This window comes from Barbus barbus (genome assembly GCF_936440315.1).
Source record: "Barbus barbus genome assembly, chromosome: 4".
Lineage (NCBI taxonomy): Eukaryota > Metazoa > Chordata > Actinopteri > Cypriniformes > Cyprinidae > Barbus > Barbus barbus.
The window spans coordinates 23149137-23165279 of NC_136732.1; the positions used below are offsets into that span (position 1 = coordinate 23149137).

Genomic DNA, 16143 nt, shown 5'->3' on the forward strand with positions numbered 1-16143 from the left:
CAATAATTTTTTGTATTTCTATACGTGTTTGAGAAAAGGGTATATTTTGTTTCAAAGTTATAGCCTACTATTTCGCCTCACACGCAGACCAGCATAATGTTGTGGATATTTCATAAAATGATTTGATATTTAGGCATTAAAAGGGTTTGATAGTCCCTGGTTTATTACCAAAACAATGTAAGCACTTATGCAGTAAGGATTTTTCACCCAAGAAAAGATTCATAAGCACAGCTCAAACCTAACAGAGGACATAATTCAGTGGAGGTCCAGGTCACATGATGTTAAAGAGACCACTGCTGTAACTTTGTAAGAAGATTAACTCAGAGAACTATTTTAATCTAATTAGGGAGGAACATGGCATTTGTTTTTCTTCATTCTTTGTTTTTCCTTTTTCGTTGGTAGTGTAAACAGCATTCAACGTGTACTGCAAATAAAATAAAATAACCCAATTATGCTTATTTTTATAAACACAGACTGGAAAACTTCAAAAATAACTCCACATCACACTACAGACAGAATAAACTTTCAGTTGAAGTAGCATGTATAATGAAAGTTTACAGTGACATCACTGACCAAATACGCTGTTTTCTTTTTTTTAAACTGGCATATTCCTCAAACCACAGCATTCAGATGTTTGCACAAGCAAGCATCTGAAAAGCTCCACCCATGTGTCCATGCAATTATGTCCAGTCCCTTCAGAGAGTTTACAGTTTTGCAATCTGATAATAAATGATCTGTAAATGTCAAGCATGTTGATTGTTCTTTTAATATACAGTAGAGAGGGGTTAACAATAGTTCAAGCACTTTAACATTTTATCTGCCCAATGTCATGATGAAAAAACTGAAAGCATGTAAATGCTGCAAAGAGTGACACCATGCGGTCTGGTTTGGTATTGCTACAGTGCAATAAGCCTTTTACATGAATTCACATCAGCATGTTGCTATTCATTTCTCTGTGTCTTGGTTACTGAATCCAGGTGTTTTGCAATCATCTGTAAAACTGCAGAAAATTCAGTCATCCTTTAGTCCTCCGAAGACAGCAGTAGGGACAGACTTCTGCTCCAATTGCACCTCTGCAATGAAACAATGCAAATGATCAAACTACCAAAGTTAAGCAGCTATTCTAAGACACACCACTGAAAATCAAAGTGCTGCGGAAGGAAAAACACAAAAAAACAAAACAATCATGCCCCATCTGAACTAACCATCTGGTTCCCCATCCTCTGCATCCTCATCTTCATCATCATCAATGTCAATCTCATCTGGATTAGCTTGTTTGGCCAGTTCAGCGAGTTCACTGCGAGAGGTGTCACTCCTGTACAAACCAAACAAAAGTCAAGTGATGTAAACAGCACAATCGAAACTTAATTTTCAACAAGGGCAGAACCTTTAAATAAGCCTTTGAGCCGGCTTAATGTTCACCCCGCCTGTATGCTCTGATTGATCTGTGTGGCCTGCCTCAGACTAGGGCACAGTGCATACCTGACGAAAAGGATCTTGTCTTTAGGTTTGGGTTTGTCCTGTTCAGCCTCTGCAGCGAGCTGTTGAGCCTTCTGCTCCAGCAGCTTCATGTCATCCACTCCGCTCTGCCCAGGAACAAGATCTGACACTAAAACACAAGCAATTAAAAACTGTTTAACCATACAAGGAAGAATTTTTATGCTATTATATAACCTCAATTTGTGGATTAATCTAGCACCTATTTGCTTACCATTCTCACCTGTGGTAGGAGAATATATTTTACATCCAAATATATATTGTCGTTTGTCAATCTAGAAAATACCAGATTCTGCACATTCTCCAGCCCAGTTTTAGTATAATTTTAGTATAAATTTTATTACATTTTTGTAATTTTATGTGCTTTTGTCTTTATTTTTTTCTCTGTACAGCTTTAATTTTCATTTTAGTACTTTAACTTAAATATATCAGTTGAATATTTATAATAATATTAATATAATTTTAATTTACATTAATTTTTTTGTTTGTTTTATCATTAATATTTTATTTTACACTAATTTCAATGAATAAAAACTATGTTTTTATTCTTCTTAGTTTTACTCAACATTATCAACTGCTCCAGTCATTATTGTTGATGAATCAATCAGCTGTTTTTATTTATTTATATATACCCATATGCACACTATTCTTACACACTGTGATTTATCGCTGGAGAAAAACAGGCTATTTAATGCAAAAAAATAAAAATAAAAATAAAACTTTGGAAAATTGTTGTGATGTTCTTACCAGGTAGTGGATAAGTTGTTTTAATAATGTCATTATGTGACACATTGAGTAGGAATTTGGACTTTCAATTAATATATTTTTTTAATCTTAATAATTACATTATTTTCTCATTAATTCATATAATTAGTCACTAATAATTGTAGCAATATTTTCTGAGAAAAAGCCCAAATAAAAATGCCCCAAATAAACAATTAAAAGATTAATTATGCTTTTAGACAGTGACGCAGACAACACACAAAAAAGTGGCCTTTCAAAACGTTAATGTTGTATGTTTTATTCTATGACTCTCCTCATTAATTCAGACCATTCTTGCATTCTGTCTGGAATATGTTTCTAACCTCTGCATCACATTGTTATTAAAAGTGATAGTTCACCCAAAAATTAAGATTCTCATGTCGACCAGATGACGTTGTTTCTTCAGATGAACACAAGCAAAGATTTTTAGTCTGTGTGATGCAAGGGGACAGGACCACTTCAGAACCACACAAAGCGAACACGATGGTCAAGTTTAAAATATTGTTTCATTAACAGGCGTTGTATGAGTTACTGTCATATTCACTTTGTATAGTTTTTGAAGTGTCATTTTTGGACGTCCCATACTTGTCTTATAAGAAGAGAGATTATTTAGTTTAGATGATTTATGATATAATATATATGTATGTGGCTGGTGTGTGGTGAGTACTGTGGCTGCCGTCGCATCATCCAGGTGGATGCTGCGCACTGGTGGTGTTTGAGTAGAGACCCCCCACATGATTGTAAAGCGCTTTGGGTGTACAGCAATTCACAATAAAGAGCTATATAAACGCATCATTCATTCATTCATTTATATGGGATGGCATGAGGGTGGAAAGGATGAAGTTTCCTTTTAATCCCTTTCCCTGCAATTGTGTGTGTGTTCTGCTGTGCTGAATTTTAATTGTTATCACTGTACTAGATATGTGTTTGACCTGTGCCATTGCACTTTGTTTCGTTTTCTCCCTTTAACCAAACTTCCATATTTCTGTCAGAAAAAAAAAGTACTTCTACTTTTTTAATACTTGCGTACAATTTAAAGTAGAACTTTAAAATAGTACTTTTACTCAAGTATGTTTTTGGCCAGATACTTGTACTATTAATTGAGTAACATTTTCACTGAGTATCTTTACTTGAGTAAAGTTTACACCTCTGGCTTTAATAAATGAAACGTACTTGTTCCAGTAGCATTGGTGGTTGCCTTGAGCATCTGAGAGGACATGAAGTTGACTTGTGTGTTGTATGTGGCCTGCACACTGCGTTTAATCCGCAGCATCTCACGGATTGTGTCCTCATTACCGTGGCGTATCTCAAACTCCTTCCACGTTTGCCAGAAATGAGCGGTCACCTGATCAAGAGATGCTAAGTCAGTCAAAATACAAGACACTCACAATATGAGCAAATTAATATAGGCCGGTACAGTAAGATTTACCCTCGGATCACAGATCTGAGAACAGTACGAGTAGATGGCTCTCGCTCTGTCAATCTCCCCAAGTTTGCTCTCCATGTCAGAGAAGCGCAGACACATGTCTCTGGCATGCTCATCTGGCAGTACCTGCACCAAATCAAACAAGCTCATTATAGTACATTATACTCCCTGATATTTTTAAATGAGTGACAGCTAAGTTGTTTACCTCAATGGCTTTCTGATAGATGGCTCTTGTGTGAGTGACTCCATAAATCTCTGCTGCCCGCTTGATGTAGATGTTGAACATTTGATGGCGTTCCTCTGGTTCTACAGCTGCAGTGGCTCTCTCATACACAGCCATGGCATGCCGTGCCAGACCATACTCCTCTTCCAGCTTAGCATACAGCAAGTAGATAGCTGTTAAACAAAACAAATTAAATCAGGACCTGTGTTCCAGGCATTTACTCTTAATCTTAAATGAATGCAATTAATCATATAATTTTGTGTTTTCTGCATTATTACTTTTGGCATATTTAGCAGGACACCCATCCAGCGCTTGCTCAAACAGATCTCGTGCTCTCTCCAGCTTTTTGCCTCCATAACGGTCGATGAACTTGGTGAGGTACGTGTTCCAGATGTCATGGACATTAGGCCACTTAAAGAGGGCAATGCCACGCTCATATGCCTTCATTCAAAATCCAGATTTATTTATAAATAGATTTGTTAAAACAAAAAAGTAAATTCACCAAAAACAAACAAAACAATAATGAAAAAAAGCCAGAAGGGAACGTTAAATTTCCTTACCTTGAAACTATCCTCAAAGTAGTTGTGTTCTTCAAGAAACATGGCATAGTTAATGATGATCTGAGGAGTGGCGATCCGGAGATCAATGATGCGATCATACACTGCCTTTGTGGACTGACAAAAGCAACAGTTACATTAACATACAAAACAGCAAGAACATACATACATTCCCCTTCAGTGAAAAGGAAACGACAAAGCAGCATACCTGGAATGTGCCAAGACTCTCTTCCAAGTCTGCAAGCATGGACCACACTTTCAGGGACTTATATACTCGATTCTGCACTGGTTCTGATGAATCAAAATACTCTGCCTTTCTTGCTGGAATCGCTGTTGCTTTCTGAAAAGAAAAGGACTGTCAACACCTGGAAAAAGTTTGATCTCCAATATATCCCTTCCTTTGGCATGAAATGCACTAAACTATGATACCAAGCAAACTTTGAAACTGGGCTGCAAAATGTCTTCAGACATTACCAATAAAAAAATAAATAAATAAAAACTATATAGACATTAAATAAATAAATAAAAAATTAAATTGTTAAAAACATAAAATTGCCAAAGCTTTATAAATATGTAATGAATAAAATATTAAATATAAATAAAAATGATAATATTACCTCAATGACACTAAAATAACACAACGCTTCACTAAAGCATTAGTGATAATGTAGTCTCTTACCCTTAGTATACGCAAAGCCTGGTCATAATTCTCATGTCTCAGCTCCATCTCTCCATATTCACACCACACTGCAGCAAGATCATCCACCTGTTTATAGTTCACCTTTGTGGCCTTCTCAAAGATAGTCCGAGCCTTGAAGTTCAAGTGAAATAGTTAACCATAAGTTTAACCAACAAATTATCTACAAAGTTGCAAGTACACAGGAAGTGTCGTACATCATCCAGCTGTTCATTATCCTCATAGAATCTGGCGAAGGACACCCAGAGAGAGTGAGGTTTTCCTGTGGCTTTTATAGGATCTATCGTTTGCACAGCTTCTGTGTATGTGTTGATGATCTACAGGAAACAGCAGAATAAGATGTGTAAATCACACACGGTAGTTATGTTGAGACAAATATATCAATCGATTTAAAGATGGAAAGTTATCTTTCCAACCTGTCGTGGTTGGCCCTCGTAGAGTTTGACTCTCTTGTGCCACTCGTGAACATTGTGAGGGTTCTGACGCAGCAGCACGCTGTTTAATAAAAGCGGTCTTCTAGTAATCAGCAACTCAAAACGGGCCAATCGTAACTCCAAGTCAATGTCATCTAGAGTGGGGAAATCAGGATTTCTGTAAGACCATTATCAAGGATTATTTGCTACAAGTTCTTCGGAGGAAAAATTCTCACCTTCTTCATCTTGTCCCAGTTCAGATGTGGTCTCCATCTTGGCAGCAATCATGCTCTCCTCAAACTGCGCAAAGCTGTCAAAAACCTGGGTGAAGTCTCGCACAGTGACTACGGTTAGGATGGCCTCCTCGTATACATCTCGAGCCTTGAAAAACAAGATAATGGTGTCAATTTGTGCATGAGCAAGGTTAGTGTATACAGTCTTAGATTTCATATATTTGTAGTTTTACCTTCTCAAAGTGTCCACTGCGGATGTAGTAATCAGCCAGAGAACACCAGAGTTTGCCAAGCTGGTCAGTAAAGCGAGTGAGACCTCCTCGGATAATCGCTCCCACCTTCAGTGAAGTCACCTTGTCCGGGTTTTGTGAGATAAAGTCACAGAGCTCGTGCCAGAGCTGTAATTACATTTTACAAGAAAAAATATGTACATTCTGCACAATATGTGAATATTTCATGAAACTAAATTAATACATGTATAGAGACAGAGAATAGGATGGACATTAGTGGCATAAAGCCACTTTGATGCACTAGTCTTAGAACGACAATTCAATTAATTGATTAGGGACGCAAGCAATTACAATTCCTATAATAATGACTAGTGTATTAGATAATCATCTTTTCTAATCCAAAATACAATTCTTGACCTATTTTAAGCCACCAAATCCAGATCTGCAACCTACATTTTTGTCTTCAAGCATGAATATGCCAGAAAAATACAATAAAATGTTGACCAATTTCAGACTGCATCATTTTGAATATGCATCATTTAGTTTGGAACCACAATTAAGATAAATCTGTGTCAAATACACCACTGTCCAAAAGTTTGGGCTCAGTAAGATTTTAGTTTTAAGAGTGAGGGGTCAGTAAGAGGTCAGTTTTTTTTAAAGAAATTAATACTTATATCCAGCAAAGCAGTATTAAACTCATAAAAAATGAGTGAAGACAAAGTTACAAAATATTTTTATTTCATACAAATGCTGTTCTTTTCAACTTTGCTCACCAAAGAATCCTGAAAAAAACATATCATGGTTTCCATCAAAATATTAAGCAGAACTGTTTCAACACTGAAAATAACAAATGTTTCTTGAGCACAAATATTAGATTATATTAGAATGATATCTGAAGGATCGTGTGACACTGAAGACTGGAGTAATGATTGTTTTACCACCACCGGAGTAAATTATGTTTGAAATATATTCATATAAAAAGCAGTTACTTTAGATTGTAGTAATATTTCAAAATATTTCTGTTTTTACTTTGTTGTTGATAAAATAAATGCATCCATGGTGAGCATAAGAGACTACTTTCAAAAAATATAAAAATACAAAATTGTAACCAACCCCAAACTTGTGAATAGTAGTGCATTTACACTCCAGATGTACAGGTGGACAAACTCATTAAAAAAAAAGTAAAACCTGGAATTTCTGACCTGATAATTGGACTTTCCCTCTTTCGAAACAAAGTTTTCATCATTGACCACAGCTGCCAGCCGGATCGCAGCTTCATCCAGACGTCCAACTGAACGAAGGTAATCAATGTATTCCTCTGCATTCTCAGGTGACAACTACAAAAAGGACAGAGGAAAAGGAAGTTTATAGATAGCTTTAATAATTTGCCTCTTAAGCACAAAGTTTGACACAAAAACTAAAATAGACAATCAAGTGTGTTTTTGGTTTCCAGCATAACGTCCAACGCTTACCTTTAAGTACCGGCGGTAAACACGAATAGCTGTTTCTGGGAGAGGCAAGTTACGGCCAAAGCGAAGATACAGGGGCCAGATGCGAGGATGCTGGGTAATGGGTAGCGCTCTCAACGCCCTATCGAATGTCCGTCTGCTCCGTGTAATTTTGCATTGAGACACCATGAGCTGACAGTAGTCGATCCATATCCTCGGCATCTGAGGAGACCATGAAAAAAAGATAGCCTTCAGCCTGCTATAAATGGGCAACCGTCAAATCACACGTGATGTCAGTCACACAGTACCGCTGCTATGCAAATGTAAAAATGTAAGAAGCTTCAACTTTACCTTATGCATAAACACAAGTGCTCTCTCATGACAGTTGTTCACCTCCTCATATGCTGGATCTGTGACACATTTGCCTTTCACCTGTTTCCTTCTCTCTCTCAGGTAGTTGTACCATAACTTGTAACTGCGAAATACATAAGAAAAAAGCAAATTGATTTGATATAAATCAAGCACAGGGGTTTCATTATAAGAGAAAAGAAGATGGCATGCACATACCTGCCGGGCAGCTCTTTTAAAGCTCTTTCATAGATCATATTGAGCACTGATTTCTGAGCATTTTGCTTGTGCTCAATGTAACGCATCCAGCACTTGACTGAATACGGATTCCTGATGATTTCCTCTTCATACGGCAAATCATCATCTTCCTGCAATGTGCACATGACTCTATTAACTACATGAACAACGATGAATGCAAGCTCAAAAAGATAAACTCACGTTAGGGACCTAGAAGTATTTGGAGCTGAATCATATTTGCTCGATTAAAATAGTTAACTTCACATATATAGTTAGTAACTTACTACTAAACATGTATGCTAACGTTACTGTTATCCATTCAGTCGATTATTAAACACAGTGGTAATCAATACAAGCAACACTTCAGTTCGTGTTTGACAGGTAATAAATCACAGATGTTAGTGAATAACATACTAAAACATTATTTTTGTATTTTTCTATCTTATACTCTCAGAGTTAGCAAGCTAATCACAGCTAGCTAGGAAAAGACTCTATTAAATGTGACAAAACCGACTTAAAAACCCAAATACATACGAATAAAACGTCTGCCTTTCCGCTAAGCGTTGGCATTTTCCTTAGCCAGAGAAAATCCGTTTAATAATTTTAAAAAGTCAGTGTAATTCTTGACAAAACAAGTACTTTGCCAACGTGTTGGGAACGTAGAGTACAAAAGCCCCGCCTTTTCCGAGTGAAGTCGATTCCTATTGGCTGTCGCTGCCTCTGACAGAGGCTCGAGGTTGTGTCAGTGCTTCTCCTCTAGGGGGAGCCTCCGGGATCAGGGCGTTTTTAATGGACGGCAATTTAAGAGAGCCATTATTCTGGAGTGAGCTTTATGTAGACTTTGCAACGAAAAATGTTTTATTAGAGAAGTAACTTAACTGTAGCAAAATTGTTGATAGTTTCACTTGTGGAAAAAGAAGTGCGCTTAATTGTTTTGAAGGAGTACTTGTAGTGTAGTCCCTACTTTAAATCTTAAAAGTATATTTTTAATAAACTGTATTTGCAGATATTAATTCGTAATATTGGCCACATCTGAAAAGGGTCATACCATTAATATTACTTGTGTAGTTTAATTAAATATGCTATAAACCCCGCTCGTTTAGGGGCCTGCATTAATTGCATGGACGGAACAAGAATATAATGTACAGTAAGTGCATACACACACAGTTCAGTAAGTTGAATGATATTTGCACTCTTTAATGATGTTAAACTGAATATATGTAGCAAACTCTTATTAACATCAACACTGAAAATAGCTGGAGCGTGCAGTTTATCTGTCAGTAATTTGCGAAGCCCCCTATATCATGCTTATATGTGTTATTATATTGTGTAATTCACATCCTGTGTGTGTATCAAACCATATTTGTGTGTTGGTGCTGCAACAATATATATATATATATATATATATATATATATATATATATATATATATATATATATATATATATATTTTGCACAGCTGCCCCTGGAGTAACGTGGAGTATCGTTCAGTGCCCGATAAAAAGATGCTGTCAGTGTATGAACTACTTTTGACTTGGCTTCCCTTTGCATATACAGCAATTGCGACACAGCGATTATAAGTACATTTAAGATTTGTACTCAGCCATTGTGAGTTTCACACAAGTGAGTTCTACAGTGATTCTCTTTGTCCAAAGGGCTTTTTGACTACAATCTTTGAAAACAGTCAGAATGATGGCGTCAAATGACTATTTGTTCGTGGGTGATTTGCAGCCACATGTAACCAAACAAGTGTTGTATAAAACATTTCGGTCATTTGGACCCATGTGTTTCGTAATTCGTGCAGGTGTGCAGAGACAGCAAAACCAAGCTGTCTCGTGGGTTTGGTTATGTTAATTTGACACACCGTCAATATGCGGAAAAACGCCCTGAATGCTCTGCTTGAGCTTGTTTGCAAACCAAATCTTATCATGTGGGCCGAAACTTACTCCACTCTGAGAAAAAGTGTAATCAGTAATATAATTATTAAGGGCCTAGCAAGGGACATCAATGACCTTGCTTTATGCAGGACTTTCTCTCGCTTCGGGGAAATCCTGTCGAGCAGAGTGGTGTGTGACAGTAACGGTGAACCAAAAGGCTACGGTTTCATTACGCCACACTCGAGGCTGCTGAATTAGTTTTTAAGAAGCTGGATGGCACGCTGCTCAATGGCTATCTAGTGTCCGTATGCCATTTAAAGGCATACGAGGAACACCAGACAGAGCCAAAGAGCAGCTCCAAACCTCCCCAAAAGAAAGGCTTCATGTTCAAAACATGCCGTGTAGCTTGGGCAGTGAGGAGCTGGGCTCCCTGTTCTCTGCTTTTGGAGAAGTCACCAGAGCAACGGTGATCATGAAGAAAAGACACAGCATGGGTTATGGTTTTGTGGCATACTCATCGCTCGATGATGCTGCTATAGCCACGTGAACCCTGAACCCGATCCCTGGTGCAAAATAGGCCTATACTAAAAATTTTAATAAAACAATAAAAACAAATGTGAAATAATTATTTTTGGAGTGTGTCTTTCTAATGTTCTGTATGATCACAAGTCTTCAAAATGTTTGAAAATTTTCAAAATCGGTTTGCTCACGATTTTTAACATTTTACAAGTTAAAGAGCTCTGATCTGGGGCTGTTTGTAAATGTAAAGGTATTTAGAGGGTTCAGAGTGAGAGAAAGCAGGATGATTTACTGCAGGTGAGTTCACACAGATGCTGCAGCTGCTCTGAAACAGCTTGTATTCTACTGTAGCGCAGAAGAAGAGAAAGACAGACAGAATGACAGCAGGTTATTCAGATGTGGGAACAAGTGCTTCATCAGTCATCATCAAGTTCCAGTCATCCAGTTTACATCTGAAAACTCTTCACTCTTCGATCTACAAGTAGGCATCTGTGATTTAAGTTAATGAGATACAGCTGCTGAAAAGTCTGTTCTAGAGTAGCCTATGTGCGCAGTCTTGGTGTTCTCACTTAGCCTACTGTAATTTGTTTCACATAAAAAAAATATCAATTGTTTATGTTTACTGAAAATTCCGCACGGCACGTGGAAACGTGTTTAAAGTCATGCACATTTGCAGGAGATCATTATCAGTAGCCTAATTAGATGATGATTTATTTGATATGAAACATGAATGATGTTTCATGATGATAATTTTAGAAACAGACATATAATGCATCACACAAATACATATTTATTTATTTATTAAATTCGCAAGATTATCAAACACAACAAGCCTATGTGATCATCCATCAAAGCAGATAAAAAAACTACATTTACTCATTCACGTAATACAGACATAATACAGTCAGTTTACTCAAACCTTGAGCCATGAAATAAAACCACACAGAATACATTTCTAAATGGTATGTGAATTTCCAATGTGAACATAGTTTATTTTAACATGCTAGTTAAAACTTTTTTTTTTCAAATTAAATCATCAAATGCAAGTTTATTTAGTTATTTAGTAAACAAGCTTATTTGTAATACTGACATTCATCCAGGTGATGTGAAACCAGTATATATTAACATACGTAGTGTCCTATTTCCTCTTTTCTTTGCTTCCCTCTTTTTTCTCTTTCTTTCCATTACTCTTTCCTTTTCCTTTCTTGGCCTCCTTGTTCGGCTCTGCTCTGTCCCGTACTTTATTCTGTTGCAGCTGAGTGGTGTGGACTCTTTGGTTCAGAGAGATGTAATCCTCATATGGGCCCATTGGACTAGCCATGTCTCCTGGGTTTGGAGAAGAGGGTCTCGAGTGTCCCTGACTGGCAGGAGACCTGTGAGGAGACGCAGACCTGGAGCAATGCTGTCCAGCTGGGTTCACATTGAGAGAGAGCGGTCTGCCAAGCCTAGGGCTGAGAGGAATGACTATAGCCTCTCCTGGTTGTCCAATTGTGAGGAAGATTTCAGGGAATGGACATGGCTGGTTATTTGGTCCATGCGTCTGAAAGAGACCCAAAAATAAACAATACACTTTAGACTTTGTTCTGTTGATGCACTTGAATAATTTGTATTTTTGGTCAAAGCATGAGTTAGTCAAACTTTGAGTAAACTCAAAAAAAAAATCCTAAAGCTGGTTGCCTCATGTTTTTACTTTTTCTCAACTTCTGATTTATTTTACTGTGTAGACATAAATGTTCAAGCATAAATAAGTAGCAATCTGGAATAGGAAAACACTGTTTTAGAGGCTGACCAGCTTCTATCGCTTGCTTAAAGCTGTTTAAAAAAATTTAAGTACAATTTTTGTCCTATAAAAGTTCATAGTGACATTTTCAGTCCTTTTTGGAGTTTGAAAGCTTTGGGTCCCACTGAATTTCATAATACTGACAAAAACAGCTGAAACATTGTGACATATTTTGATCAGTTTTTCACAAAAAGCCATCATATGACTTTAGAAGAGTGGAAGTCTGGAAATTATAATGACTTTCATTCTGTAAACAATTTTTGTGGTAATCTACAGTACCTACCTGATGTGGAGGGAAGCACATGGAAATTTGAAATGATATCTGTAAAACAAAGGTGTGCTTCCAATTAATATCAGCAAGTTCAGTTGAATTTTTAGAGATGAAAAGCAAAAATAGATGCAGTGCATGCTACACAAAATCCCTCACCTGCGCAGACAGGTCATCATGCAGTAATCTCTCGGGGGAAAATGAGGCCGATCTGGGGGGAGGCCTGACAAGTATGTCTGGTTCACTGACGCTCAGAGTGGGAGAGGAAGGTCTGGAACAAACTTTTTTGGGTGGAGCAGGTGACGCGGGGGTCAGGGTGATTTTAGGGGCTAATGTTTTATTGTTATCTCTCTTAGTTCCAGTGCTGGAGTTCTGGATGCCTGGCAATGCGCCGAGTGTCACGCGCTGGTCATCCAGTCGTCCGCCCTGAAAGTTGGCCACCAGTTTGAAAAACTGCTCAGGATCTTCTGCTGCATGGAACAAGCCAGTACAGTGTGAGACATTAGGATTGCAGTGATGCTTTTTTTAGAATGAGCAGGTCATTCATAATAAGCAGACTTGGTTACCTGTTTGACTAGCGTTTGGGTTCTTTGGAGCGGAGGAAGTCTTTTTAAAGGGCTCAAATGAGCACCGCTGGTCATCCATTCGCCGTTGCTGTGCATGATGCACCAGGGAAAAAAGCTGGTCCTGATGAATACAATTTTGTACCAGATGCAGAGAAAGAAAACAATGTAAATTTCATTTGTATTTGATGTTCAGCAGCATTCTACCTTCACAGGAACATAGTTTGGTTACAATATAAAAACTGCCTGTTTTAACGGACATCATGACACACACTTAACATGTTTTATTTATTTTAAATTTTTTATAAAGAGACCATACAAAATTTTAACATAAATATTTCCATTTCATGCATTGTACCGGATTTAGCCAAAAGGTTCATTCTTATCCTAACAGACAACTAACATAAAATGTGAAACAACAAACACATGCAGTAAAACCCAGAACATCTTTCTTCGTTAAAATTGTGAATTCAACTTATATATGAGTGTATTGTTAACACTAAATCTTCTATCTATCTTTGTCACTTTCAGCGGTATGATTATGCTATAAATAATGTTTATAACCTATAAAAAGGATATCCATTGATTTAAAAGTTTTATTCAGAATTGCCTGTGCTACAGTTGGATGCTGTCTGGATTGATTTGTGCAGTGTGGTTGCTCACCTCAGAGGCAGGGCTGAATGATCCCGATCTCCCGGATGATTTAGTGGGTGAGCCTGATCCAGACGGGGATATGGGTTGAGAATGAGACTTCTTTGGGGGGGCAGGAGACCCCAGCTGGATTTTGGGAGCAGAGCAGCGCTGATCATCTATTCTTGAGCCCTGCCAAAGAGAAAATAATACAAGAGTGCATCGTTATCACAGAGTGCTTTTAAATTAATGATAGTCTATCCAGGTTTCTATTTCTGGGCATCCACCAATAATGGAAACAGGAGAGCGCTAGTAAATGTTGATTAACATCTTAAAATAAGCCTCTTTTTTGCTGGCCTATATTTGGGCTCTTGCCCTTGTTAGAGCTGTGCATAGTCTCACAAATGTATTATTCATCACATTTTCCTTGATTTTTTAGAAGAGTTCAATGAGTTTCCTTGATTTTTTAGAAGAGTTCAATACTGCAATTTTTTGTAGAAACCACAGGTTACACTTTTTAGGATTCTTTGACGAATAATTCAAAATTACAGCATTTATTTGAAATAGAAATCTCCTATAACATTATAAATGTGTTTACTCTCACATTTGATCAATATAATACATACTTGCTGAATATAAGTATTAATTACTTACTGACCCCAAGCGTGTATGTAAATGATGAAGGCAACATCTCAACATTTTACTCGCCTGCATTCTGGAGACCATGCTGAAGAGCTGATCTGAATCCTGAGAAGTCATACCATGAGGTGACTTTATCTCCGGCAGCTGGTTTAGTGTCGCCCGCTGGTCATCGAACTGACGATTTTGGGTGTTAGCAATGAGTTTAAAAAACTTCTCGACATCTTGATCTGTTTGAAGGGTGAGAAACAGAAACTGCGCTGATTGGTTAGCTCTTTGTAGCTATTTGATAAATGATTACACATGACAGACTTACCTGACTGGCTGTTATCCATATGTCTAGGTGATAAAGGGTTAATCAAGCAGCGTTGTTCATCCATACGTCCACTTTGTGCTTGACTAACTAGACACAACAGCTGGTCCTGCTCACGCTGATGGATTTAGAACAAGAAGAACAGGCTTTTATACTTGTTAGTAGAAAGTTTTGAGAAAAAGTATGGCTTAAGGCTACTGGAAATATAACATTCATACTCACTTGAAAACTTTCATAGTCCATTCTTTCCTTGTCTGATATAGGGTTGAATGAGGCTGATCTGGTTGTGAGAGTGTTATAAGTGTCTGTATCAGCAGTAGTTTGAGGACTGAAGCTATATCTTCTCATAGAGTCCTGGGCCCCAGGCCCCAGGTTCATTTTTGGAGGGTTGCGTTTCTTGAAACTCTACATGACAGGTAAAAAAGTTCATTCTCAAAGCTTTCTTATTTATATATATATATAAATATATAAATATATATATATATATATATATATATATATATATATATAAATATATAAATATATATATATATATATATATATATATATATATATATATATATATATAAAAGATAATAGATGAAAAACAAGAAAAGAAAAGCTAGGTTCGATTTTCACTCAGAAATTAATAGTAAATTTCACATATAATTACAAAGAAACTAAAGTAACACTGAATTAAACCGGATATTTTAAAATATAAAGTAGCATTTTCTTGTAAAAAAGTATAATCTTCGTGTAGAACATTGAAAAATCTTTTTTTCACAGCATGTGTTTTATTTTGCTTGGAAAACTCACATGAGCTTTGCTGACCATGCTGCAAATCTGATCAAAGTTTGTCTTTAGTACATTTCCATCTTTTGGATCTTTGATGGTGAACGCCTCCATCCCTGGCAATGAGTTCAGTGTCACCCGTTGGTCGTCTAATCGTTGACTTTGACTCTTGACCAGGAACTGGAAAAAATCATCTGGATCTGGTGCAGAACATGCAGAGAACATGTAAACGTTACTTTTAAGGCAAGATATCACATTGTTTATTCATGCACTGGTAAATTGTGAGATTTTTTTGACTATTTCGCTATCACAACGTGTCTTCTTTCAGACTAGTGGAAAGAAAATATCCAAAATACACATTTAATTGTTACATTACACTTTATTCATCTGCATCTGTACATTTCAATTACAACACATGTATTTAAAAGCCGTTTTCTCAAAATGTTTTTTTCTCCTCCACTGAGCCTGAAATCTCCACTTCAGCAGCACTTAAATACACTAAACTTTATAGCATTACTCCTGTATATATATATATTCTAAAGCAGGGGTCGGCAAGTAAGTTTATATCACGCAAGTCTGAGAAAACAAAAGTCAGCTGTCAGCTGAAAATATTCAGAAGGAACAAATAAATTCCTTGAGAAATATAACTTCCCGCTCATATCATCATAGCCTTCACATTCTTTCTGATTTGAGTGATCCTTTTCTATCTAGC

At 37.0% G+C, this 16143-nt stretch overlaps 1 protein-coding gene across 1 annotated transcript; it reads right to left on the minus strand.

Annotated features, from left to right (window-relative positions):
• Positions 1-131: 131 nt before the first annotated feature.
• Positions 132-8767, minus strand: LOC306869074 (pre-mRNA-splicing factor SYF1-like). The gene is made up of 19 exons (XM_079415657.1): positions 8606-8767; positions 8054-8202; positions 7838-7961; positions 7511-7708; positions 7241-7375; positions 6042-6206; positions 5812-5956; positions 5579-5730; positions 5360-5479; positions 5145-5276; positions 4674-4805; positions 4469-4582; positions 4187-4349; positions 3891-4081; positions 3689-3811; positions 3433-3604; positions 1483-1609; positions 1206-1315; positions 132-1073 (listed from the first exon to the last, which is right to left on the minus strand). Exons 1-19 carry the CDS (start codon positions 8639-8641, stop codon positions 1012-1014), a joined length of 2550 nt encoding a protein of 849 aa, XP_079271783.1. The 5' UTR covers positions 8642-8767; the 3' UTR covers positions 132-1011.
• Positions 8768-16143: the final 7376 nt, after the last annotated feature.